At 38.0% G+C, this 27,422-nt stretch overlaps 1 protein-coding gene and 1 long non-coding RNA gene across 25 annotated transcripts in view; one reads left to right on the plus strand and one right to left on the minus strand.

Annotated features, from left to right (window-relative positions):
* PKP4 (plakophilin 4) overlaps positions 1–4,040 on the plus strand; it is a 94,796-nt gene extending 90,756 nt beyond the window's left edge. For all 19 annotated transcript variants that reach the window (XM_080600015.1, XM_080600017.1, XM_080600016.1 and 16 more), the window contains 3 exons: positions 1,401–1,532; positions 2,358–2,431; positions 3,027–4,040. In XM_080600015.1, the coding sequence (XP_080456141.1) occupies positions 1,401–1,532; positions 2,358–2,431; positions 3,027–3,275 (455 nt within the window). In that variant the 3' untranslated portion in view covers positions 3,276–4,040. The remainder of the gene's footprint in view (positions 1–1,400; positions 1,533–2,357; positions 2,432–3,026) is intronic.
* LOC308198181 lies at positions 3,561–27,412 on the minus strand. Of its 6 annotated transcripts, XR_013953701.1 has the most exons (9): positions 27,303–27,405; positions 24,922–25,115; positions 23,451–23,582; positions 15,820–15,910; positions 13,340–13,445; positions 11,959–12,035; positions 7,229–7,337; positions 6,133–6,373; positions 3,561–4,820 (listed from the first exon to the last, which is right to left on the minus strand). It is a non-coding gene; the product is annotated as an uncharacterized lncRNA (long non-coding RNA). The 6 variants fall into 6 exon arrangements; XR_013953702.1 differs by lacking the exon at positions 15,820–15,910 and having other exon boundaries at positions 27,303–27,404; XR_013953703.1 differs by lacking the exon at positions 23,451–23,582 and having other exon boundaries at positions 27,303–27,402.
* Positions 27,413–27,422: the final 10 nt, after the last annotated feature.

The following is a 27,422-nucleotide window of genomic DNA, read 5'->3' on the forward strand; positions in this document are numbered from 1 at the left end:
ATAACATCTTGAACTTGGAGGACTGTTTAAGCTATGTATCTACAGACAGAGCCAAAAATATCTTCTCAAAATAAGCAATGACAATGAAGCAAATACTGCTTCAGTAAAATCTAGACGGTTCCCTCAGCCTAAGTGTAAAAGGGTATTCCAAATCCTCATCTCAGAGCTTTATCCCCCTAAGATATGCTAATAGAATGACTCTGTTGCTCCAGTTCTGTGAACTACAAGTAGGAAGTCAGAGGAGAAGTTCTAACATAATATTCAGAGGCTTCAAAGAGAACTTAGGGTTTTTTTTGTTTTTTAAATCCTAATAGGAGGTGCCTGTTTTTCTGTTCCAGAGTATGAACAAGCTTAAATTATTATGGTGGAAGTTTGGTGCATAAAACATATACACAATGAGCACTGTGGCAGCAGCCTTGCAGATTACAGCGTACACAGTAGATGCGTGGTAGAACAGTTACACTTGGTCTGTAGCCATTGTTCTTTGTTACAGTCACTTGATTGTACGTGTACCATTATTAATACATACATTATATTGAACAGTTTCAGAATTTTAATAACGCCTCAAAAATTAACCTTTAAAGCTATGAATACACTAGGAAAAATATCAGTAATTAAACTATCCATAATAGCACAAAACTGTGAGATATGATCTAATGGACATGGCTAGTGGAAGAAGATATTAATATTTTGAAGCAAAATTTCTAGAATTTGTTTTTAAGTACGTAAGTCAACAAAACAGTTGTCTGTGAAAGAGAAAAGACTTAGCAGAACAAACTGTTTACACCTGAAGTAGAGATTCAGTTGTTCACTGTAACACCACAAAGTAATCCGTTGTTTTTATCTTACAATGGTTGTCAGCCAACTGGAGCTGACCGAATGGCCAAGATTCACTTCTGCATGCTAATGTAAGAGCAATAATACAAGTCTGCATGTGGATCACTTCAGCCAGGCATACTGTAAAGTTTTCTGTTCCTGTCTCAGGTGATATGGTAGACTTGGAGATTTTATTTAAGTACAGCTTACATAAAATCATAAACTTTAGCAAACAAATGAACAATTACATTTGTATTTGAGTAGCTGTGCTAAAGAAAATTCTCACAATTTCATATGCAAAATGAAATGGGTAAAGTTTCTTGCTTTAGTTGTAAGCGTTATGGAGTAATGACTCACTGTAATACAAAGTTTAAATGATAATTTAATGATATGTTGTTGATAGCTTTCATAATTGGTGTTCTCCATACAGGAAACGCTGTGTAACTAGTTTTGTCCTTTACACACAAGTTTACACACTTCATTTGCTAATCCTTGGGGAAGGAAGGGATGAGGAGAGAAGAGAGAAGGTTAGGTCTGAGAAAGGCTTTTATTGCACATACTGGTAATTTTTATTTTTTCATCAGTTGGCAGCACATCTTCATCACCGGCCTTATTAGGAATTAGAGAACCCCGCTCTGAATATGATAGAACACAACCTTCTATGCAGTATTATAATAACCAAGGCGACGTCATTGCACATAAAGACATATATACTGGTAAGATACTTGTTAGGTGAACTCTTCCCTCGGGGTGTTCAAGGAAAGGTTGGACGTGGTGCTTAGGGACATGGTTTAGTGGGTGACATCGGTAGTAGTGTGATAGTTGGACCAGATGATCTTGACGGGCTTTTCCAACCTTAATGATTCTATGATTCTCTTCCTTATATAAGGAGTTTATACAACCATAATATGGACAGTTGCATTAGCAGGCCTGTTACTACTTAATGTTGTTTTCCATTTTTATTCATTTATATTCACTGCATGAAGAACAGAAGAGGTTTTTCATCTCTCTGCTATTTTCTTTAAAATTGCACACATTACCAGAATAAGAGGAGATCCAGTTTATATACTGGAAGATGAGGTGTTTGGAAATCTCATTTTAGTTTAAAAATCTATTACAGAAAATTGTTTTATTATGCACATTATATTATTATAACCATACATTATATATGTGTGTGTGTATAATGTTATTGTATTATAAAACCATACCAAGATTTCATATTTTCCCTGATTTTACCTTCCCCTTCTTACTATTTGATACAAGTCACAAAATAAGAGATGACAGTAAATAGGGAGAAAGAAATTTTTTGAATTAAAATTAGTCTGATAAGTAAAAACAGCAGCACAAAAAATTCCTCAGTTTTAATTTAGCTACTGCTGAGAGATAAAATTCACTTGTATTTTATTATTATATTATTAGTAGACTCTAAAATCTGAAGACTTGATTGTTTGGGTGCTACATGTTTTTTTCTAGGTAATATAAGAGTAAATAGACAAAAGAATAAAGGTGGAAGTTTATGTCATTAAACTATTTTCTCACAGGTTCCAGCAAACCTTCACCAATTTACATCAGTTCCTACTCCTCACCAGCAAGAGAACAAAATAGACGGCTACAGGTAACTCTGAAATTTTATTTTGAAATGATACTGCTAAAAAGACTCAGCCTATGGTGTTTTAATGGAACTTAAAAGAGTTTGAGTATATTTTGTAATATCAGAGTGTTTTGGGTAGAGCGTATCTACACCATTTTTAATCTGTTATTGGGCATTACTGTACTTAAAAGTACATAAGCTATTGCCAGTTTATTATTTTGTTTTCTTTTTATAGTCACATATTTTAGTGACTAACCGTGTTTTGTTATGGTTGGGTCTGAGACCACTCCTCTGACTTGACAGATATGTTTGGTAGCTATGGTCAGGTTCTGTATTTTTTATGGATGCTCTAAAAATACTACTTTTGGAGAGCTACTAGCTTCCTAGTGAATGCAGGAGGAGACATGCAGGTGGACTTAGAAGTTTTTCCTGCATTAGATTCGTTTAAACCTTAGCTACATTCCGCGGAGGTTTGAAACATTTGTTATTGTCATCGCTGGTAGCGCTACACTAAACTTTTTAGGGAAAGGTTGTGTATAATGCATGAAATGTTTGAAAACAAGTATTTTCTCTGTTAAGTAAATTTTTAAAAATTATTTTTCTTCCACTTTGTCAACAGCATCAGCAATTGTATTACAGTCAAGAAGATACCAACAGAAAAAACTACGATGCATACAGGTTATATTTGCAGTCCCCACATAGCTATGAAGACCCATACTTTGATGATCGAGTTCACTTTCCTCCTGCTTCAGATTATACAACACAATATGGACTGAAATCAACCACAAATTATGTAGACTTTTATTCCACCAGACGATCTTCTTATAGAGCAGAACAGTACCCAGGTTCACCTGACTCCTGGGTGTAGCATCAAAGGAAGAAAACAGTATATTTCTCATTTTGCTTGAGAAGAAATGGAATTGCCTCATTTGTTGCTTTGGTTATGAAATGTGAAAGTGAAATAAAAGAAGGAACAAGGAAGTGTTTTGGTTTTGGAGGTTTGGTTTTGTTTTGTTTTTTTGTTTTGTTTTTGTTTTTTTGAGTGAGGAATTGTCAGGAAGAAAAACTGGAAGGGATGGATTTTTTGCTCTGTTTAGATGTTAGGTATAATTACTTGTAGTTCCTGTAGTCTGGTGAGGGTGTGGGCGATGTGATGAGAGGTTTGAGAATTGAGTAAAATGAATTTGGAAAGTGTGTAGGTCAGAGCAAATTAAAGCTGATTTTTTTATGTGAATAAAAGTCTTGTTCTGATAGTTTGTACAGAAAAAATAAAACGGATGCCCTTGTTTTATTGCTATTACTAAATGTCAAGATTGTATGCTATTATGTTGTGTAAATTTCTTTCATTGGTGTAAATATGAAAAATGCCATGTTGGTTCAAAGTGCCATCCATTTGTAATGCAGTGTGTCATTTTAAAAGGAATTTGAAACATCATGCACAAAAAAAAAATCCAAGAAAATGTTATAAATTAAAAAAAAACTTTTTAAAATTAATAGTGTAATTTTGAAGCACAAAGTCTAGTTCAGTATATCTACACCTCTCCCATTCCTTGCCTATTTCATAAAAAAACTTCACTGCCATTTTCTATGCACATGGAAGAATAATAAATATGGAAGTCTCATCCATGGAAAAGTTGTTCCCTGTTCTTTTTATTATTATTTTCTGTGTGGTATTCAAAAACAAATACCATGAATGTGAAGTCTGATCATATGTTTTAAGCAGGTTAAATATATCAAAACCACTTCGGCCATTCAACAGTGCATATATTCCAAATTTGTCAGGCTGGCATACCAAGGTGTGAAACTATGTACTTGCCTCCCTTTAGTCCCTAGACTAGTATTTTTACTTTAGATGCAGGTAATCAAGATATTTCAGAACTTTATCATGTTTTCTTTCCACCACTTCTCTATTCCTCCCCTTCCTACCCCCCAAAAAATTAATATCTTCTTGCTTTCAGAGAAAGTGTAGTCTCCACATTGGCTAAATTCTCCTTGAATTTATTTATAATTCAAATCATTGATTATTTTAAGTAACTACATCATGTACGTTCCTCATTCTGCAGAATCTCTTAACTTCATAGCGTTCATAATTATTGTTCCCCATCGTTGCAATTTTCTTCAGTTTCCAATATTTGCAAATAGCCTGATTGCATCAGTGAAATGATAAAAGGTAAGCAGAACTGCTCCAAGTTTAGATAACAAGGCAATTTTTCTGTACTTGGTTGGGCTACCTCTGCCTCCTGATTGTACAACGGGTAAGAAATTAAGGGGTAAACAGCCCAGTAAAAGTAACAAGTTATAGCTTAACTTTTTACACAGCTATGACATTGCCCAATGATTGCAGTGTGATGTGTTGTTGAGGGTTGGTGCTGTGCAGATTGTGCCCTTTCTTTCCTAGAAGACATTTCTTTTCCTGTTAAGGGAGAAAATAGTTTCTATTTACTTCAGCTTGAGTTTGGCCAAATTACTCCTACAAGAAACACTGATCTTGCATCAAGTTTTAACTAGCTTCAGAGTCATGTACAAGCTTTGCTACACAGATTAATGCAGATCACTGTTGATTATCTGGTATGCCTATTACCTACTAAAGGTGAGCCAAGTATACTTAGTTGGTATTTCATTGTCCCAGGAAGATTTAAATTAGCTGTAGACGACACAACAGTAGACTGACAGGATCATAGTCTGTTCTATACATAGAAAATACATAGCCTGTATTGTCGTCTTTGAATCTGCTAATACCTCTCAAAAAAGCAGGTAATCAATGCAATATAGCAAACAGCTGTATGAAGGAATGATTTTTGAGGCTGTTTAATTTAAGATCAAAAGCAACAAGACTTGGGACATCACCCCATCTTCTGTTTCATTACATTTTCTTTTGTTTTTACTAGTCTTACTTGTTTATATATTTTTACACATTGCATCTTGGTGCTATACTCATTAAAATTATTACGTTGGTTAATTTCTCTTTACATGCAGTTTCAGACAATGTGTGAAAGCGGAGAAAAATAGGGCACAATTTAATTTCATTGTTCATTTTCACAGTGCAGTCTGGATTTGGGCCTATTTCAAAATGTCAGGAGCATAAATATAAGGCAAATGTTTTTAAAATCCACTGTATTCACAATTTTGCATTCAGATTGATAAGCCAGTGAGGAAGATAAAAGATTGTTTAACTTTTTAAAAGTCCATGTCTTAAGACAGGGTAATGCTGATTTGGAAGTTAAATAGTCATAGCACCCTGGAGAATGTACTTCTCTATTTCCATACTTAATCTGCAAATGGACTGAAAGAAGAACTAAACTGTATCAAAATCGGGGAGTTAAATAGTTTAATATTAGAACAGATTGAGAAGATGTACAGTGAGACTCAACAGCAGCCTTATACTTGTCCTTTTATGTAAATAACTCCCAAAGGGACAATGAAAAGCAGCACTGACCTCAGTGAGACAGTTATACTCACTAAATGCTGGAGAACAATAGGAAACAAGGGCTTAAATTAACATCTCTGTAATTCCCTATCTTGGATGGGGGAGGAGGGGAGAAGTGTCACAAAATATGCATTAAAAGGAGATTAATCCTAATGCAATTAGGATTATCGTTTAAGTGGCCTCAAAAAAAAAAAAATCCAGATCCTGGCCTTTACTCCTGCCTGATTAAGAAGTGTCCTCTGTGAACAATGTAGGAAACTTAAGTTATACGTGAGTTCAGAATGCTCAGCTACCATACCTGAAGTTTTAGTGAATCAATATGGTCCCCTTTCCTCGGAGGCTGCATCCGATGTTTTGACCACAGGCGTTTGCTCTGGTCAGCTGGGGATCTTGGCTGGTGAGCCACTTCTGCCTGACCGGGGTGTCACTGCTGCACAGAGTCCCCTGCAGATGAGCTTGCATGTAAGTGCTGCAGTCTTGCAGTGCCTTCTAAAATTTCTCCTGCATGCTCAGACAGATGCATGTTTTGGCAACATATCCTGAGAGAAAAACAGAGCAACTCCACTTACCATAGCACACAGCTTTAGGATATCTCCTAAAACATTAATTCAAGTAATATGCGTACAGCTATTGCAAGAACACCTAGCTGTGGCCTGACAACATCAGAACAACCTGATGAGTACATGTGAATTGCCAAATGAAATGGAACATTTATTTGCCATACCCACATTACTTTATGGGGTAGCCAAAGAAGAGAGACATGGATGAGCCTGATAGGAGCAAGATGAGCTATGCAAAATAAAAGCTTGCCTAAAAGGAGGACCATAATCATTCTAGAAAAAAAAAAAATTGGTCTTCAGACTATCAGTGCTGACAGACACTTGTTTAGTTGAAGAGAAGACATCCAATGACACTAGTCATTTGTACATTCTGTGTTTGAGTTTTCATAAGACTAATAAAAGGTAACAATGTGAACATCAATTAAAAAAAAAAAAGGCAAAAACCTGGGTTTGTGGCCATGGGTAAATTAGGGCAGCTGTGAACAATAATAAAGGGATTAGAAAGAAAGCTGTCATTCTGAGAACACTGGAGACCCGACATCTCTCATAGGTAGCACTAGGCAGAGAACATGGAGGAAGCTTCACACCACGGCACAAAGCAACACGAGGCTGGTGACGGGAGGGGCTGGCCAGGGCCAGCAGGAAATGCTCTTTACCAACACCCAGCCCGTGGTTTCTGGGAGAGGCGTGCATCTCCCGGCGCACAAAGACCACGACAAGAAACATGTAACCCTTATAAAGTTTTGTCACAAAATCATTTATATATAGATATATGATAGCTGTTAATTTGTATCTTCTATGAGGAAAGGCTTCATTTCTGGCTTCACCACTTACTTTACTCCATCAGTCCTTGGAACTGGATGATTACTGAAGTGTGGCTGCACTGCTGCTGTGCGCAATGTTACTTCTAACTCATCAGCACCCGGGGAGGCGCCTTTCCATCCTGCAGATTTAAAAAGACACTAGTCTTCATCAACAAGTAAATGGCCCTTTCTGGCAAAGCAGAGCTTGAGAATAACTAGCATTGAGCCGATGCTGCGCCTGCCTGCCTTCCGAGCAAACCTTGTCCTCTGCAGGCTGTGATCAAGCTGAATGCCAGCACAAACACAGTGGCATTAGGCATGGGCAGACTTCCAAAAGTCTAACGTATACAGGACTATAAACACGCTAAGAGGAGAAACTGCTATGTTCCTCCTATAAACTGGAAGGAGCAACAAAATTATTCATACACTTAAAATATGCAGGTGTGCCGTGTTATACCCTGTAGCATTAATTCAACAAATTAGGAATTAAAACTTGGTTAGGCTAACTGTACTAAAATTAGGTACTCAGAAACTTTTACATTGTAATGTGGTCCCTATTACAGAGATCATGGGAAAAAAAAAAGGTAAAGCAAGTAATTTTTAAAGATGATCTGAGGTAAGCTAGGAGAAGGTATTACACCTTTTGAGGTTCATGGAGATTGCTGACAGGAATAGCAATATTTTTTTCTGTGCCTTTTTTTCAGACACAAGTAGCTTAAGGTTGCTGGGATTTGAGAATGGAAAAACTGGCTGCTGTTTATGCATAGAATAAAGCTATTTTTTTTTCTTTTTTTCTTTTGGCAAGTGTGGCATTCATGGTCAGCAATCATGATGTCTTGAAAAATATGTTAGCTACAAAAGCTAATTTCTAAGAAGTTTTAAGATTTTTTGTTTGTTTTAAGTGTACAATGCCTCATTCACTAAGCCTTCTGCTGTTTGGATAGTTCATTGTACATTTTCATTTCTAGCAGTCTTCTTGTCTGTTTATTCAGTGTACTTCCTGATTAAATGTTCATAACCTTGTGAAAGAGTTGATGGTGGCTGGGTGAATTTAACAAGTCATCCAGAATCAACCATATTTCTACATTAGACTGCCCAATGTACATTTAAAAGAAATTGATGTTTCACTGAGTCAAACCAGGTTATATTATTATTATGCATAATTTGGAGATTAGAGAGTTCAAGTAAAAAGTTATATTCCTGTGTGATACTGTTTGCAATTTGAACCTTGCCGATTTCAGCTGATGGCCACGGAAATCCTTTTTTCTAAACTAAATCCATCTCCCTTTTGTCCCTGAAGTGATCTGATTTTTTTAATTCTTCAAATTCTTAAAAAAAAAAAAAAAAGTTTGTCTTTTGTTACAAATTAAATCATTGGTTCTGAGTTCAGTCCCCGGTAATCTCCTTTTTTGCTTTAGTTATTTATAGGTTTAAATCAGCAGCAGCTAATCATTTATGCTTCAGGAAAACTGGAATTATAGGAAGTATGAACACGAGTACAGTTGTGTTGTATTACCACGTAAGGTGCACAAGTTTAACATCAGCCATGAGATTTCCATTCCTCTAGCTCCTGAACAGCTCCTCAAAGGTAATATAGACATAGGTATTTCCCCACCAAAGAATTTAGACTCCCTAGACCTAATATTTCTTCAACTCACACTTAAACAGAGACCGAGTGAAGCTGAGCACCCTTTCTGCAGGCATTACTGCTACTACTAATGCCCAGTGCCTTGCTCCAGACAAAAGGCACATTCCTTCCCCAGGCTCCTTCCAGCTGCTGCCAAAAAGACAGCAGCAAGCAGGGCCTGAGCATATTTGACATACTCCTCAGACTGGTCCACAGGACAACCTCTCTTCATCTCTGCTTGGGAAATTATTTACTGCCATGCTACAGGAATGTAGAAGAGAGCCATGCAACTTGTCCCTTCAACCATTAAACAACAACAAAACCCACAACAGTTTAGCAGAGTTCTAAAAACAGCACCAAGGATACACAAACATCTTAAAGCACTTGTCTGCAGAGGGGACTGTTGCCAGCACAGTTGCAATTACATCACATGCTTGCATGGTGAGCATGATTATAGTAGCCTTTATTGATTATGACTATTAGCAAGCTCATTAGTGACATTCCCAGGTTGTTACTGTAATGCGACAGCCACTCATGTTTTACCTGGACTCATAGTGGCAGTTTAAAAAAAAAAAAAAAGAAGCTCACAGCTGGGCTTTGATTTGTGGTCATCCAAAGCAGCAGCTTAGTGCAAATTAACAGGAGTTCCTCTTTTATATATTCTTCCCGGATTGTTACTCTAGGTCCTGAGATGTACTGCTTTAATCATACGGGTTAAACATTTTTACGTCTTTTTTTATCATGTGCTACTACATTACATTAAAAAAGTCCATTAAAATAGGCCTCTTTTGTCTGAAGACTATGTAGTTAAGTCTGCCTGTCTCATCAACACCTTTGTGCATTCTGTCATTAACCTTCAGGAGGGAAGATGATAAAGAAACTGAGTTTGCTAGTGCTTAGGTTAATGACCTAACGTGAAATACAGAGTTACTAGAGATCATGAAAGCTTAAAAACATCAAGAGAATGAAAACAAATCTTTTGAGATTCTTACTGAGATTTATCTTTTTTATGTAGGACACATTAAGTTTACTCATTAAGCAGATTAAGAATAATTATTGAAATTCCCAGTATGTAGTGGCCATTATGATAAGAAACTGTAACTTTGATGTAAATCACTTTCTCATTTTCTTGCTTTATTTTCATCATTACCATTCGCGAAGCTCTTTGGTTTTTTTTAAGAAAATATCAGAACAGCAATCATATTTATCATCTTTATGAAAAAATGTAATATAAGCACAACCCAAATACCTCTATAGAAGGAGATCTGTCTAGCTTCTGAGCCATGTGTGTTTTACACATTTTATGTTGGGATATTTATTTTATCAATGCATTTTTCTCCTCTTCTTATTTTAATTTGATCATCAGACTATATTTTCATTTTCCTCTGATTAATAAATAGCACAAGGACTGAAAACAAAGGGCTGTGTCAAATGGGCTGTGAACTTCTAGACTTGGTTACATAAAATTATCTCCTGTGGGACAAGGTCAAATTAAGGGAAGAAACCGAACTAAATCTACTGTTTCTGTATTGGTGTATATAAAAAGACTGTCAAAAATTTTATTTTGGCTTTGTTGTTTTTTGTTTGGTTGGTTTGTTTGTTTGTTTTTTAAAAGCAAAGTAGTCTGTGTGTTCTGAATATTTTTACAGGTACAATTAATAACCTGTTTTTAACACGACAAAAACATGCAGCAGTGATTATTTGTTTTAAGCTAAATTAAAATTTGGCCATGCCTTTCCCCATAGGGGCTGAAATATTATGGAAAACGATATTGTTAGCACAGCCTGATTGATAAACATGCATCTTCACTAACTCAATGTGCCAGTTACAATCTAAGGAGGAGGAAAGGGAGATGCCGTTTGAGGAGTATATGGCAAAACAAAATGTGGGTTCTTTTGAACTGCATGGAAAACATAGTGGTTTTTCACCTTTTCAGACAGAAAAAGCTTATCTCCACAGCAGCTGTAAAGAGCATTGGAATACAGCTTCCTGTTTCTGCATAAGGACCAGCAAATACCTCATTTTCAAGCAGATAAAAAGAGGAAGAGAGATCGTGCATAAGCCTTAAAGTAGTATTTGTTCCAGTATAACACTGAGGCTAGTGTTCAGGGACTACTGCATATAGATAGCATTCACATATTTCTAGAAAACTCTTTCCATTGGAACCAGCCTAGTTGTGTCGGTTTTGAGCAACAACTGCAGGCTTCAAATCAAGGCTGATTCATTCAAACTGCCAATTTTCATTTTAAAAGGACCTTTCTAAACACAGGCAGCAAACAAAGAATACACAAACACAGACAGCTCACTGCTTTTCCCATTTCTGTTTTCTCATTGAGACAGAATCAGCTCTCACCAGTCACAAGTCATGACTTTTTAGCATCCACGTATCAGTCCTTGAAGCCAGGAATTCCCTCATCAGTCCAAAACCGTATGTTCTTCATTTCCTATTTTTTGACTGTCTTCCTACCCCACATTTTCCCTACCGTTGTGCTTATATATTCCTAATATATCACACTTAAAACCAAAAGAAAACAAAAAACATCTCATGACAAATAAATAGCGCATAAAATACTAAGCATAGCCAGCTTCTGTGTGCTCCACTCCACCCATACAGCTATGATTACGATTTTACATGCAGGATTGAAGAAGTGTTAAGAAACAACACAAACAACTATTTTCCTCATGCAGTAAGTCCCTCTTAAAAGAACTCGTTAACCAAAGCACCTGGAGACTAAACCTTTCAATGTATGCCCCTTTTTCTACACTCAGAATATCAGAAAATGTATGCTCTTTCCATTACCCATTTTGGCACAAAAGAAGCAAGGTCACAGCATAGATTTAATTTCAGGATAACTATGATTTTCCCACTTTAAAAATGTCCATATTCCAAGTTAATGAAAGGACTTGTCTGGTCTAAAATTTCTTCTCGATCCATCAACTGTCTTGTATTTACACCCCAAAACAGTCATCAGATAATTAAATAGGATTTATAGCCAACGGGTTGTAAATTGGTCTCGATACTGATTCATACCTGAGCTTGTAAATGATAAACCATGCCAGCTTTCTTTTTCACTAAAGCTGAGATACCTGCTTTCTTGTTTTTAAAGTGCAAATACTTTTTATGATTAACTTACATTCTTCCCAGCTCTTCTCAGGCAGCATCCTTTTCCTCTAGCTAAAAGGAACAGTGAATCAGTAGACTCCTGGTCTCCTGTTGAGAAAAGACAAACCATCCAAAGCACAACCACTCCAAAGAAAAGCGACCATGCTCAGCGGGATTCCAACATTCTTGCATGCCCTACAACTGGCAGGCAAGTCATGATGAGTTTTGTAAGGTTGATGTTTGCATGTATTTGTATAACCAGCAGCACCTCAAGCAACTCAATTAGTATGACTCATACAAACGCTTGCTCTTGTCCATATGCAATTCTTTACAGACATCCATGGTGTTGTCTAAGAAGAAAGGGCTTCAGTGAGCTCAAAACCAATGACATGCTGCTTCAGGAAAGAATGTTTTCAAAGTGACTTGCTAGCAAAGTCACTATGCTGTATTTTTCTCTAACAAACTAAGCCAAATGAGATAGCCACAGCACCACATCCCCAGGTGCTGGCTGGCCAAGCCCACTCACGATGCAAAGTTTGTTCAGCTGAGCTTGTTGCTCTCGTGGCAGTAGTTCCCAGTACCCAGCGAGCACAGCCAGAGCCATGTCCCAGCTGCTGATGCTGTGCACCCTCATGCACCTTCACCAAGTTGGGGCAGCCCGGCAGGAAATGACGGGGCAGCCCTCACAGCTGTACTGGTCACCAGAAGGTGAGACTGCCAAAATTTCTTCAGTTCGCATGGGATAAACTCCTCCCATTTTGCCAAGCAGACTGCAGAAAGGGAGACTTGAAATGGCTGGGTTTTGTGAGCCTAGACCTACAGCAAGAGGTCTGATGCCTTGTAGGCCAACTTTTTCAAAGGAATCAGTTGCAGAGGCCTCAGCCCTGCTCTGAGTACTGAGCAACGTTCACAACCATTTTCTGTGAAGCAGGTAATAGCATTTTCCAAAGCTAGAACACAATGTGACTACCTTATGTATGGCATTATGGAGCCTGTAACACCTGACCGTAAAATTATTCAATTTTCTGTCACATTGCCAGGAGAAGATGTCAGTGGCAGAGCAGTCTTCACGAAACTCAGCCATGAACTTGCAGGAAATTCTAAACTGGAGGATGCTGCTGGCTGAATTCTCTGAGCATCCTGCTGTTAGCTGAGGATTTGAATAGTGTCAGAGCCTGGATCCAAAACTCAAGTTTTTAAAAGATCCGCACTTCTGATCATCAAGGCAGATTTGAAATTGATTTGTCAGTCACTGAATCTAGGAAATGCAAGACAGAAAAACGTCCAGAGGTTCAATTTCTTTCCCAGCCAAGCCCCTAAAATATGGAAGTGTAGTATAAGGCTGGAGTACATAAAACACTGTTTGCAGTATGATACTACTTCCTGTTAGGGAGAAGACCTTGAGCTTTTACCTCAGGCAAGACTAGATTAGGAGTAAGACAATGTTCAGAGCATTCCTGCAGGGGATATGGAGAAACATCTCTTCAAACACATCGTGGAGGTGGGAGGAGTCATAGTCTGCAAAGAAAAATGGAAATCAGCAGCAAGATTCGTCATTTGCTTACAATTACCATCACAGAGGTATTTTTTACAATTTGTTCCTTCATCCAAGGATGCCATTATGTTATTAGAGATTTGAAATACCTTATATTTAGATGAATACAACCTACAGAGCATTCATCAGTTTTAAATGTACATAGTTTCAAAAATATGAAGTTTACTTTTTGCTCTTATTAGGTGTTCCAGGGTATCAAAATAAATAAATAAATAAATATGTTTACTTAGCTTTCTTTATGGCATTTTAATTAACAGGAGGGTTGATAATTATACCATAATTAGACTTGCTCATGCAATCATCCTAGCTATGCTATTTTCATAAAACCTAATCAGAAGTGTTTAAAACTGGAACATTCTAGAGGACGTTCAGATTAACCCAGAAAAACAATTCTGATCAGCTTTTGTGAATATGATGTAGGACAATCAAGTCCATCATCAGTTATATAGCTTCCCACACCAGACATCTATTCTGAAAGCATACTGAAAGAAAAAAAAAAAAAAGCAGATTTGCAAAATAATGAACAAAACTGACAGACGTAATACAGTAATACACAGAGATAGGTCAGGTACTGTACAGACAGCTTGATCCATTAAGCCCCTCCTCAAGTCTGTGTGGGACTGTGTGTCTGCACAAACCTGGTACAAGTTTCAGTAAAATATCCAGAATAAATTATTGCCCAGGGTAAATGTGACTTTCAAAAGCCTGTCTCCTCAATTTTGAGAATAAAACAGGGAGACCTCTGAGACTTGTCTACTTTAATTTCAATCTGCCGTAAGCATGATTTCATTTATTTAAGCATTTTAAAATAGTTAGTGCCAAAACAAAGCACTCGCAGTGCTGCATCTCTAAGACTTTCTATCTGCTATTTCAGCAGCTAGAGCATATAGGGTAGGTGAAAAGCAATAGCATATATTTTCCCAATGAAAATCAGACATTTAAGTCTTTATAAAACCTGTAAACCACCTACATATTAAGTGCTGAAACACAAGAAACTGAAACACAGTCATACTTTATTTTTCCCTTAACCTTGTATGTTGTCAAGGAAGGTGCTTGAAGGAAAAGAATTCATTCAATTTTTCTAACTTCTGCATATGTTTAGTAAGTTTATTCAAAAAGTAACTCAATGCTTTGTGAGGTTTTAGCATAATTCAATATGATTATTTTACCCCCTCTTACTGAACAGTTACATACTCTGTATAACTTTCTGGTAAGAAGAAAAAAAAAAAAAGCTGAAAAACGACATGCTTTCATTCTTCAGTGGCTTAAAGCACTCTCAAGGCTCACGTTTTCCCATGCAATGACTCACATCTGGGCTGAGACCAAATTCAGAGTTCCAATATGGATACAGCACTTTCTAAAAAGATACTGGGCGTATGAAATCAGAAAACTCTACTATATCAGCAAACTCAACTAGAATGCATTGCATTGAATGATATCAATCAGTCTCATATGTAAGTAACAGTGTGGCATTTGACATGTTATTTCTGTACTATACCCTCCACTTAAATGCAAATTCTACAATAGAGCTTATTGCAGTAAATAAGCTTCATGTGCTGCTTAAATCAAGTTTTGATAGTAATTGTTTTGCTATTGAAATGAAGGTTAGTAAAGGCCTATTCATGATAATATACCATCACTCCTCTGTATACAAATGCATGTCAGGTATCCCTCTAGATCAGAGAACAGCAGGCTCTGCTGAATCAAATTTATATAAAACTAAATTCAAATGAAGGAAGCCATAAAATCAAACCTATGAAAAAACATTACGTGTTACATAATCCAACCTAACACAACCTTTCAGAATTTGTCTTCCTATTACTACGTTGGTCGAAATTGGGTCTCATTTGTACTAGCCATAATTATCCTTCAAGGGCAGAAAGGTAAAATCATAGAATCACAAAGTGGTCGGGGTCAGAAGGGACCTCAAACCCACCCAGCCCACCACTGCCATGGGCAGGGATCCCTCCCACCAGCCCACTCAGCCCAAAGCACCACCCAGCCTGGCCTTGGGCACTGCCAGGGATGGAGCAGCCTCAACTTCTCTGGGCAGCCTGGGCCAGTGCCTCCACTCTCTGAGTGAAGAATTTCTTCAACATCTAATCTAAATCTCACCTCTTAGTTTAAAACTGTTCCCCTTGTCCTATCACTAGGACATTCATTTTCAAAATGAAAATAGCCAAAGCATAAACACTGGAAAATAAGCAAGAGTCAGAAAGATAACGTGCAAGATTGAGGATCTGAGCCTGAAAAAAGCACTCTTCTCACGTGAGCAAGTCAAAAGACTGTTACTTAGATGCATCCTTCAGGCCCTTGTCATCTCACCTTGTCACCTACCTGTACAAAAACACCCGCCACAGTGGTAGGTGTGTGTGGAGAAGTTGCCTTGTTTATTGGTCAAAAAAGGGTCACAAAGGTCAGTGGCGAGCTGCAAAATGTGGAATTTCAGATCAGATCAGCACCATCATGCTAGAATAATTACAGTTCATGAGAGAAGGAAAAAACATTTTGGACAACTGCATTCAGTTCAGACTAGTCCTTAATTTACATTGATTTCATTTATCTCATGATATTAGTATGTTGCAACTTTCGCTCAGGAAAGTAATTATCTGGCTGGAGGAGATTACAGAATACAAAGGAGATTTAAAAACAGACTGACACGCTTACACTGGATTGTAGTATGTGTCTTACACTAAAGGAAGGACGGGCAAAACAGGTTACAGTTGTGTTGGTAATTTGTATTGCACATCAATCTGTCTCCTCATATGTGCAACTGGAAATGCTGTAATGACAAAACGCTTTTATAAAACACCGACTATGAATTCAGGGACCCCAGTTTGGGAACTATACCTTTAACCCACTTTGATTCTTGTTAAATATGTAGCTTTTATAGTATGGAACTCAGTGCAGGCTGCAAGCTCTGTCCAAGAAACTGGGTAAATACCCAAGTTGTTAACTGAGCTTCTTGCTACTGCTAGCAGTGCAACTTCTGTATACCCCAGACAGCACATGCATGTCCTGACTGTAACATGCATCTATACAAAAACTTTGTAGGGAAGTTAGGAAACAATAAAAAAGTATTATTGTGGAAAAGAAGATCAACATTTTTATTCCCATTTCTACTGAAATTGAGTACTTTCACACAAGTGATTTTTTTTTCATTAGTTACTGAAGATTGGGAAAAGAGCATGCCATATGAAAGTTTTACGTGTCATAGCTAATGTGCAGGCTATCTGAAATTTCTAGGGTGGGCTTTCATCAGTTCATCCAATCTGATCACTAACATGGTGATTTTTTTGGACTCAGATATCTATCCGTGTGTTAGCAGAAGGCCTAGTGAAGCACAACAGAGCCTTCCAGTAACCAGTAGCAACGCTACCCTAGGAAATTAAATGGCCGAAGTTCATAGCTCCATCAGTGGAACTACTAGGAAGAGGGTTAAGCATATGCACAGAGCAGAAAACCAAACATTTACTCATCCACTGTGAAGTTTGTGGCTCTAAGTATTTTAAAATAGGCTCTTTCCCTATAGCAAAGGGATTTAGTAATTCTAAGAACGGTGATGATTATCTGTTCTAAAACACATTGCCAGTAAGAATAGCAAGAAGCTGCACATTATATCTCAAGTGACACGCTGGCTCATGCAGCCAAACAATTAAGACAACAGTTTCCCTTGTATGTGGAACTCTCCAGTTAAAAATAAATAATTTAAAAAAAAAAAAGACCTAGAGCAAAGTTGAAAGAGAAAGCTGAGGATTTTGTCACATCTAAGCAAGCTCTAGAAGGGGCTGTGAGGACAAGAAATACTATCAGAACAGCAGTGCTTTGTGGAGTTTGATAAAGAGAATGCAATGGCTTCTTTAGGATACCATCATATGTAACTGCCCACGCCATTGCTGAACAGGGGCATTCATACACAATGCTAAGGTTTTGGTTCTCTTTATAAGTTCAAAGCATTTCTTTTTGCTCAAACTGCATAAAGAGTTAACATGTCTCCTACGCATTATTTGAAGATCTGGGAAGTGCTGCCACGGGGCCGGGGCAGGCGGGCTAACACGGACAGATGGAATTTCAGGTGCTGATCACTCACTCCTCTTCTGAACAGTGGCCAGGAAAAGTGCACACTAAGGCAGCATTTACTGGGAAGGTATGCTATTAAATTACAAAAATAGAAAGAAAGCTCTTGCTGCTGTGGTTAGTCTAGGGAATAAAAGTAGTTATAAAAGAATGCAGCCGGTGTGGCAGTAGCTAATAACAAGCAGGGTTGCAAAGCTGTCTGGTACAGCTGCCTGTAGGCAGTTTGCACAAGGAGCACTTACCCACCACAGGAAGAAACAAAGTTTAACTTCTCATGGCAGAAGACATCAACAGTGCTGTAAAAAGCAAAGCAGGCACTGCCCTTGAGAGAGTAGGGCAGTAATGCTTCCACAGACATCCCAAAGGCAGGACAAGTGTGTCAAGTCAGCCAGTGCCCTGGTCTTAGCCATGAAGGCGACCACTCCATGAAAGTGTCCAAGGGCAGGCCAATAATCACAGGCACTCCATCGCCTTACTACTTCAGGGTACCCTAAATACCGGTAAACATCTTTACACATACCATTTCTTTTTCATATTAAATGTCTCCTTGTGGTCTGTTCTACTTTATATGAATTACATGAAAAATAACAGTTCAAGCAGCAGGATACTTAGTGAGATAATTTCTAGCTAATTCTTTAAGGTATACGTAGATTCCTTTTTCTTGACTAGGAGGAGTATGAAATGAATTATATCCAAGCGCATCAGCACAAAGCAATTACACGTTATGAGAAGACATTGATCTGCATTAGGACTAAATGCAAAAGACCTCCCGCTAATTACAAAGACTCCTAATCAAGTCACAGCACTGAATCACAGCTCATTGACTATGTCCTAAAATTATTCAAATAGTTAGGTATATCCACAACCAGCTGGTGCTTCCCCAGATTGACCAGAGAGGTACAGGAAACTGAGATCATCATAGCACCTGAAATGCTGACTGTTGACAATTTTCCCTCTGCATAAAAATCAGTCCTAATATATGAGTACATAATATGGGAACAAAATATATATTGCTCCAGCCTGGCTGTAAATTCCCTAGCACTCCTATTGATCCAGATCCTGTTTAAAGCTGCTACTCATCCAGAGAGGTTACTAAGATGTTGTGGAAGAGATTTATCTAATTCCAAATATTGTACACAATTATAATCCCAAACAGTGAAACAGGGATAAGGCCATTCACTGACTGTCAAAAAGGCATTTATTGTGAACCTGTCTAGCTTGCTGACATCGTTATACATTCAGACAACAGTAACTAAGAAAGAAAATCTTTTACATTTCATTGGTATGCTAACCTGTAGAGTCCTCTGCTCATGCCTGACATAGGAAGGCCTACAAAGGAAATTCCATTATAACCCAACTGCAATATCCATCCTGTTCTGTTGTTCACCAGTTATGAAGTTTGACAATGAAGCTTGTAAAAAAGACTAAGAAAAGCCACTCTCAGATGTTCTTTTTCAAACTTTTCCCACATAACAAGTAAACTTCTGAGACCATTTGCTTGAACAAGATTGAAAATGACACACATTTGAGAACATACCTTAAACCTAGGAAGGTAGTTCAGCAGAGCCTACTGACGTAACTAATTGCTCAAAAATGTATGTCACTCTGAAAACGCCGTGTCTCCATCTATTATTTTGCAGACTAGGCTGCCACGCATTTTTCTTTGCTTCAGTGATTACCTTCCTAATCTAAGTGGTTTTAAACTAATGTTCAGGATACAGTGTCAGCTAATGATCATGACCATAAAAGCTGTTTGGACCAATGTTTCAGAAGCTGTTGTGCAAGGAGCAACAGGGACAAACATATTAAGATGAAGATTTCTCTGTAAGCAAGCAGCATGAAACTTACCTAGTGATGCACAGGGTTCTAAGCTGTGTACTTTGGAAAGCCTGTCTGTTACAAGGTACGAAGAGCTGGGAAAGCTCTTTTCAGCTTGCCAGCTCTATTGGTCCTACAAACGCTAAAATCCTCAACTTCTTGACCACCACCTAGCGGCAGCTTGTCTATACATAGTTACATCTACGAGCTTATGACATACTTTTGTTTCCCCACCAATATAGTACAAAAAAATCCTTTCCTGCACTTTCCAAGCAAAATGTAAACAAGATCACAAGGAAAATGTGCTTTCCCAAGACTTCCACAGCCTGCAACCCAAACTATTTACGGATTCCACATGACTAGGCCTATACGCATTACTGCTGCATACATGCTGATCCAATTCTACAGTCCGATGGGAAAAAGAGAGGGGTCCCTGCATCTCTGCTTCCTCCTCCTTGCCTTCCGAGTGACTGGCACCTCAGTAGATATACACAACAAGCCACTCTGTACAACAGTGCCTTTGAAAAAGCTAATGGGGTAGCAACTAGAGAGAGACTTGAAATTTACTTGTCCTCAGCCTTGACCCATTCACTCAAATGAGGCAAGACTGTAATCTAGCTCACAAGGTGAACATCCCCATAATTATCATACTAACAATGGTTATACCAAAACTAATTCTGATTCTTCAACTTTAGCACTGTTGAATAACTTTTATGACATTCTGTGAAGACTATCAATCATAACATTTTCTTTTTGTTAAACTTCTATTTTTATTCCTCTGTGTATGTACAGCAATCACATCTCAATGCCATACTACTACAATGTTACCCCTGCTATAAACTACAACCAGCCAAACCTGAGCAGGGGCAATTCACAATTCCCTTCCTCCATTTTCCAACTTATTAATGTACTTCCAAGGATTATCACATAATCACCACTGTTTCAGAAAGTTGCTCTTCCAGCAGCAATTACTGGAGAATTTGAATCCGTTTTTGCCCCCTGTGAAAAAGGTACGTTTGTTGTTTAGGCTGGGTTGGGTATGAAGTCACATCTGGTAAAGGATTACCACCCAATTGCTGAATATAACGTGCCCTCTAGTGGCTGGTCACGCTAACACTCGAGTTGCTTTTGTGCACTTACTCAAAGTAGATACGAAGACAAGTCATTTGCAGCTGCCTAGCTCCAAGGAGCTCAGTGTCACTTGGTGCATAAACCAATAACGATATTAAAATATTTTGCTTTGCTTTCATTACCTACCATTAAGCTCTGTTTTCAAGGGCAAAGGCCCAAAGCCATGATCAAGGGCAACAAAATACAGGGAATTCTCATGTTTAGCCTTTAAGAACCATGCCAGTATCTAAGGAAAGAAGAGTTACTAATATGATATGTCAGAAATAGCGAAGTCTGTGCAAGGGATCTCATACAGCTCAGTGTGTTGCAATTGAATTATTAGAATTGATTCACTTTTTCCACCACCCAATGATATATATATATGTATACATATGTATGTCTATATATATATATAAACAAGGATATTTAGGTGGATAAATCACATGACGACAAAGTTTAATCTTTCTAGTCATTCTGCCAACAAAGTTATTTTATAACCAAAAACTAGCCAGAAAGGCATACCTTCTCCTTAATGATATTACCCTCCCCCTTCCAGCACTATTATTCAATGACTGGACGCTTCTTTTTCCCCTGTAGTCTATGAAAATCTTGGTATCCAGATCAGAATCAGGACCTGACCTTCTCAGATTTCCTAGACCCACTGGGAAGAAACAGGTAAGCTGTACAGACATGAAGCCAGACTTCCCACAGATTTTGTAGAAGGCATAACATATGCACATGTGAACAATTACAGCAATATAAAAATCACTGAATATATGGCTGCCTTCAGTAATTGGTCTCCTCTACACTTCAGACACTTAACAATAATGTTCTTTACAAAGCTATTCACCTTTACTCCAAACTAATACAAAGAGACAATACAAACACAGGACAGAGAAAAAAATTATTTAAAGCATGTATTAATAAAAAATGAATCATACACCTGCAGCAGAATCATTTTTGTTTCTGTCATGTTCTTGCAGCATCTAAAATAGCTACACTGACTCAACTGAAAAATGTACTACCTATCTGTGACTGAGCTTAAGAAAACTGAAATAATACTTCATCACTCAGTTAACAGATGTGCAAACAGGATTAATTTATATCAGTAGTCACAAGTTAGTAATTCTGACATTTGAAAAGAAGCAATACTGGAGAAAAGGTGGATAAGGAAAAATACTGCAGAGTCATGAGGAATAAATTTAAGAACACAGAGGTATGAATAAAAACCATGATATATCAGGAAGATATTCCATATGCCTATATGCTGAAGTGTCTGTTTTAGACCTGCTCTATGCCCGATGTACAATTTTGCTAGTATCTATTAGCTAGATTAGATCAAGTAATCAGACTGCCTGCTTGGAAAGACGTTGATTCTTAATTCTGCCAAGTAATTTTGTCAGACTTAGCAATCAAGTAGTAACTTGCCTGTGGAGTGCAGATTCTGAAAGAGGAATTGTCATGAAACATGAAAGAGCTCCAAAGCACTGAGAGCACTGCTCAAAGACAATTCCTATAACTCTTGACCCTTTACCACAATTTCAATTCTGTGTCTTCCCTCAGGCATGCCTCCATTCTGAACTAAAAAACAAACAAACAAACACCAAAAAAAAATACCAACGTAACAACAACAACTAAAAACTTTCCAAAAATGTGTATAACCACTACAACATAAATTCCATTCCTAATTACTACCACTAAAATAATCTATCCTCAGCATCAGCTGAATATCTGTGAAGCCTCATATCTTTGCGATCAGGACTTCAGTGGAAATAGGACTGAGAATGGCAGAAAGAGATTTCGGCTGCACTATCCTGTGGTCACATTCATTCCTCCCACATAGACAAACAAGTCTAATGATCTCCAACAAAATATCTAAATAAAGGAAAGTGTTAAATAAAACCAAATTTACGTATCCATGCTGATGTTGCAGTTTTTTAATAGTGCCAAGTGTTACTTTTCAAGAACAAAGTATTCTGATAAGTATTATGCAGGTATGATTCCCATTCACAGCAGCTTCTGGTTTAAACATATAACAAGAGATGGAGATACTGTAAACATTGGAGATAAATAAAAAGAAAGTGAGTGGAAGAAAAACAGAAAAAAAATGGTGAATCATACCTAGTATCATAAGAAGTCTATGACATCAACTTATTATTTCTTGTTTAAACCAAGTTCCAAAGATTTTCACACACAAAAAAAAAATCTGGAATGATGTACAATGGCACTAAACTTTTGTAGTATTAGTGCTTTAGGCAACACACCAACTCCGTATTACATGATTGCCCTATCTGATAAGTTATGCACCAGCTCCTCTCCAAACTATATGGTAAAAAACATTTTCTTTTATGTTGGATATATCCTCTGATTAACCCTCATTAGCAGATTGTACAACATGGCTTTCGTTTTTGCATTCACGATTCCCCATTATGTGACTAATACAGCCTGGGTCAATGGTTCAATTTGCCCCTATGGGTTTAACACTAAAAGCATAGACTCATGCCAGATGACCCACAGTCTGGATGTTAAGGGCACTGAAGGGGTTGTCTAAGAGACAGCCCTCTGAAAAGCCAAGTTTAAATATCCAAACCAACAGCCCCAAACCTAAACCTCTTCAGAATTGCCTTCTTTTAATCAGTTTTATAGCATTTGAGGAAGATATTTCAGGAAGCATGGATGAGAACTGTGAGGCTCTTATGCCTTATTAGAAATATTGTTTTGCCTTTAACTCAAGCCGAGAAGGACTTGTTTTTTGTATTGAACTGTGCTGGTAGACAAGGGATGGAGATGGTTACCTCAGTAACACCGCTATCTACCATTTTAAGCAGAAGCATGAAGCCAAAGTATATCATTATTAGGTGTCATGGCATCCAAAGAATCCAAACGATTCAACTGTCAAAATCCAAGTCTGAATTGCAGGGACTGAGGGAACACTATAATGGAGAAAAGAGTTTGACGCTGACCTGCATGCAAGCTGCAGCAAGGTAAGCGGGTGCACATGGGTCTTCCAGATTCTTCTGCTCTCCTCACGTTATTTATTTCAATTTTCTCATGGTTGATTTTCTTCTTTATATTGCTAGCAGGTTCAGCAGCACCTTGGAGAAATTCATTTTCCTATGTGAATTCTGGGCTCACTCCCCCAAAAGTAAAAGTAGGCTGCCTCAGCACATCAAAATAACAGCTATTTACAAAAAGTATCCACCAGTGGGGGATATGTCTGATCTGAGTAGATAAGCTCTAATGAGACCTTAAATTTGAAATGAAAGCACCATGGACAGGAATGACTAACACAACTTTCCAAAATATGCCAACAGTGAAATACCCAAGTTCACAGCTCTTTTACAATGCCTGCCTAAGAACGATGCTGCTGTTGGGAGGAGGAATGACATAAGGATTTATTACATTTGCTATTGCATGTGTCAGCTTCTAGGACTGAAACTTATTGACAATATCTAATAGTGATGAGCATGCAAATAGAAAAAAGAAACTTCTGATAATTAACCAGAGTAAAGAGATACTGACTTAGCTTCATTTGTCATTGCTATTAGCAGAATGCAGAAAAAAGAAATGCCATATTATCTTAAGGAACAGTTCCCAAAACATCTGATTCAGCTCAGATACAAGGAGGGTACCATACCCAAGCACATACAAATACACTGAAAAATCAATATGGTTCTGCTGAGGCAGAGTAACATTACTATGAAAATCCTTAATTACTGAACAAATACTTCTGGGAAAGTTTCTTTTGTTATCTCTCCTTCAGATCATCTGAAATAAGTCAATTTTCCAACCAAAAATGTCATCATCCACTTTAAGGTAAATATTTATTGGCAGAGACATGCAGTACTATTGGCTTCAATATTTGCAAGGTAGGATGCTTTTCTAGGGAGGAAATGGCTGCATACCAAAGCTATTTCCTGCCTCATACAGAAACGAATACGTACAGAACTGAAATATCAAATAGATCTGTTTTAGACAGGATGTCCTTTAACTTTTTCAGCTCTAAGAATCCCAGACAACAGTAGTCATCCATCAGGGTTGCTGTCATGCTGTAAATCCCTACTGTTTTCTTATTCCATGTTCTCTTCTACTTTCTTTTCTACTTAATTTTTCCCTCCTGATTCCACTTACATCTTTCTTTTTTTTACATTCTCACCTTCCTCTTGTTTTTAATTCTTAAAATCCAAGAACAAGACAATCTCCAATAAATCACAAAATTAAAATTTTTTTCTTGTTTGTTTTTAGAATCTCTAAAAGACCTAGTTTTTGTGACAAAATATTTTGGCACAGCAGAGCAGAACATGTTTACAGAGCATGAGAAAAATCTCTGGCATCACATATTATGGTTTCAGCAACTGCATGCAGATAAAATTAACACACTCTCCTCACAAGATACGCAGATTTTGCTCTGACTCAGGCAGGGGTTATACTTACATGGTTCAAGAACTGTTTTTTAAAGCCATGGAATATTGCAGCCCGATAAAACAGGAAGGGTTGGTAGTACTCTAGCATTGCTTCATGTTGTCCTTCGCCAGCACACAGAGGCACACCGAGTGGAGTAGGACTCGCCTTCTACTTCAGCTGCCTGCCACCTTGTCTAATGCCCAGAGGCCTGAAGGTCCCATTATCTTAATACAAAAGATTACCATCACTAATGGATTCAAAAAAATGACAAAACGCAATGAAGATGTCTTCATCCACAACAGTTTACACCATAGATGGCAAACATCAGAAAATAATTCCTTAATGGAGTTTTTAATTTTAAATACTGAAAATGAAACCATGAATAAATATATCCCATATAGATAGTTGCAGATTTGGGCATGTCTACTTCCAGCTCTTATATTTCATTGAAAGATTATTATAATTGGACATCTATCTTGGGTGATGTTATTTCTACAGAAGACATCTTTTTGAACAATGCTATTTCTACATTACAAAGTATTATAACGATTCCACTGTTTAAAGGTCTTGATTTTATAAAATTAACTACATCAATGACATCCTCTAGCCTTTTGTGCACTTCTGGCTCCAACTTTGTTGCTGCAATAGTTTACTATGAATTATGCAGCAAATGAAATTCATGTGTGGTGCTATCTTGGTAACCTTACCCCAGGAATCTTTTTTTATTATTATTAATCCACTCAAAGCAGCTTCTCTATCAGTTGTTACACTTATTTTTTTTTGTTTGTTTGTTTGTTTTTCCTATAAAACATTGTTTTTATTAAAGAAGTAATTTGCTGTTGACAATATAACTTCTCCAGGATATCTTGCCCTTAGTGGTTCACTAAAAAGTAGTTCTTCGTGCATGTCATTACTGAAACAGAATCCATGAAATACCATCAGCTCAAACACGTTAGAAATATCTGTACTTTCAGCTAACTGCATAGTAAACCTACGACAATTCACAATGTGTTTCTTCAAATCTTCAGCAATGTTTCCTATATATCTTTCAATTTCTGTCAGTATTTGCTGACAAAGAAATGCATTTTGGTTTGTTGTTGAATTGTTTTCCATGTATTATTTCAGCCATTTTCACCATGGCAGGAAGTGTTTCCCCAGTGGTATGTGATATTTTATTTTATTTTACTTTATTTTATTTTTGTTATTAAGTAAGAAATCTTAAAAGAGGCTTCTAAAGATTTATTGTTTAGTGAAATTTTGTAAAGTATTGGATTGAGTATCACATGACTTTAAAAAAAACACTGAGAGGCTTGTCTTCTCATTCCAGATGCTTCATTTTTAGAAGCCTGGCCTATCATGATGGCTTCATACTACCATTAGCTAATATTGCATGGCACAACGCACATTCAGGGTGAGGTTTATTGTTAATGATAGCAGATGTAAATCCATATTTAATGATAATTTCAGCTCTTTTTGGCTGACTTCTTGTCAGATCTCATTAGATTGTCATTGCTTTCCCTCATAATGTGTTTGATGAAGAGATTGTGATAGAAGCTGGGGAAGAGTCAGCTTTGCCATTTCCTTGTTCTCTTGCAATTGCATTAGCGGCAATATCTTCAATCTTTGGTCTCTGCAGGAATCTTTTTAAGCCACTTGTCCATTTTGCGAGGGTTAGTTTAGTTAAAACTTGGTAATACAATCCATTGAGCCACTTACCTAGGCACGCACTAACTGCAGTACATCGCAGTGTGCTGAAAGTGCGCCAACAAGCGAGGGAACCATGGAGAGCCCCTCTGTTGTGAGCACCCACGCTTCCCCCAGGACACCGGTACCGTGTGTGACGTGGGACCCTCTGACATATGGAACAAGCAAGAGCACCGATGCCAAGCCATATGTCAAATATTCGTATCAGTGACTTCTTTTCTTATTTCGTAAATAAAAAGTAAAGACGCTCTAAGTGTTTCTTCAGTCACCCCAAGGGATCCACCCTGCACACCCCGCTTTGGAGATCGCTGCCAGGTGCGAGCAGTGAACGACTGCTCTGCTATTAACTTTTTTCCAGGTTAACTGGGTGCCCTGATTTTATAATTAATACGTTGAATCTTTCAAATGTCTTGTTTAAGCTCGCAAATTTCAACCTTCTTTCTCCAAAGGATTTGGAAAACCTGTTGACAGGCTTCGCTGTCTAAATTCGGAGCAGAGAATTAGCCTCTTGCCCTCTGTCGGGTTTCAAAAGCAGCGATAAAAAGCACCGGGGAACAACCGCCACAGAACAAGACAAGCCTGCAGGGCGCGACCCAGGTGTGGCTGACACCGCAGAGAGCCGGGACACCAGCCAGCCTAACGCTACCCCCTTCTATACCCGACTTTCTTCCTTTAGTCGCTCCCTTCCTCCGTTCCGCCCGACTTACGGGATGTCCCCAGGCTGCAGCCTCGCACTCTGTCTGCTTTTTCCGTCGCGGCTTCCCCCGCCACGGGCCGCGCGGCGCCCTGCGGGGCGTTACGCTGACAGAACTGGGCGGCCGCCCCCG

This window comes from Anser brachyrhynchus, assembly GCF_964034855.1.
Source record: "Anser brachyrhynchus genome assembly, chromosome: 7".
NCBI lineage: Eukaryota > Metazoa > Chordata > Aves > Anseriformes > Anatidae > Anser > Anser brachyrhynchus.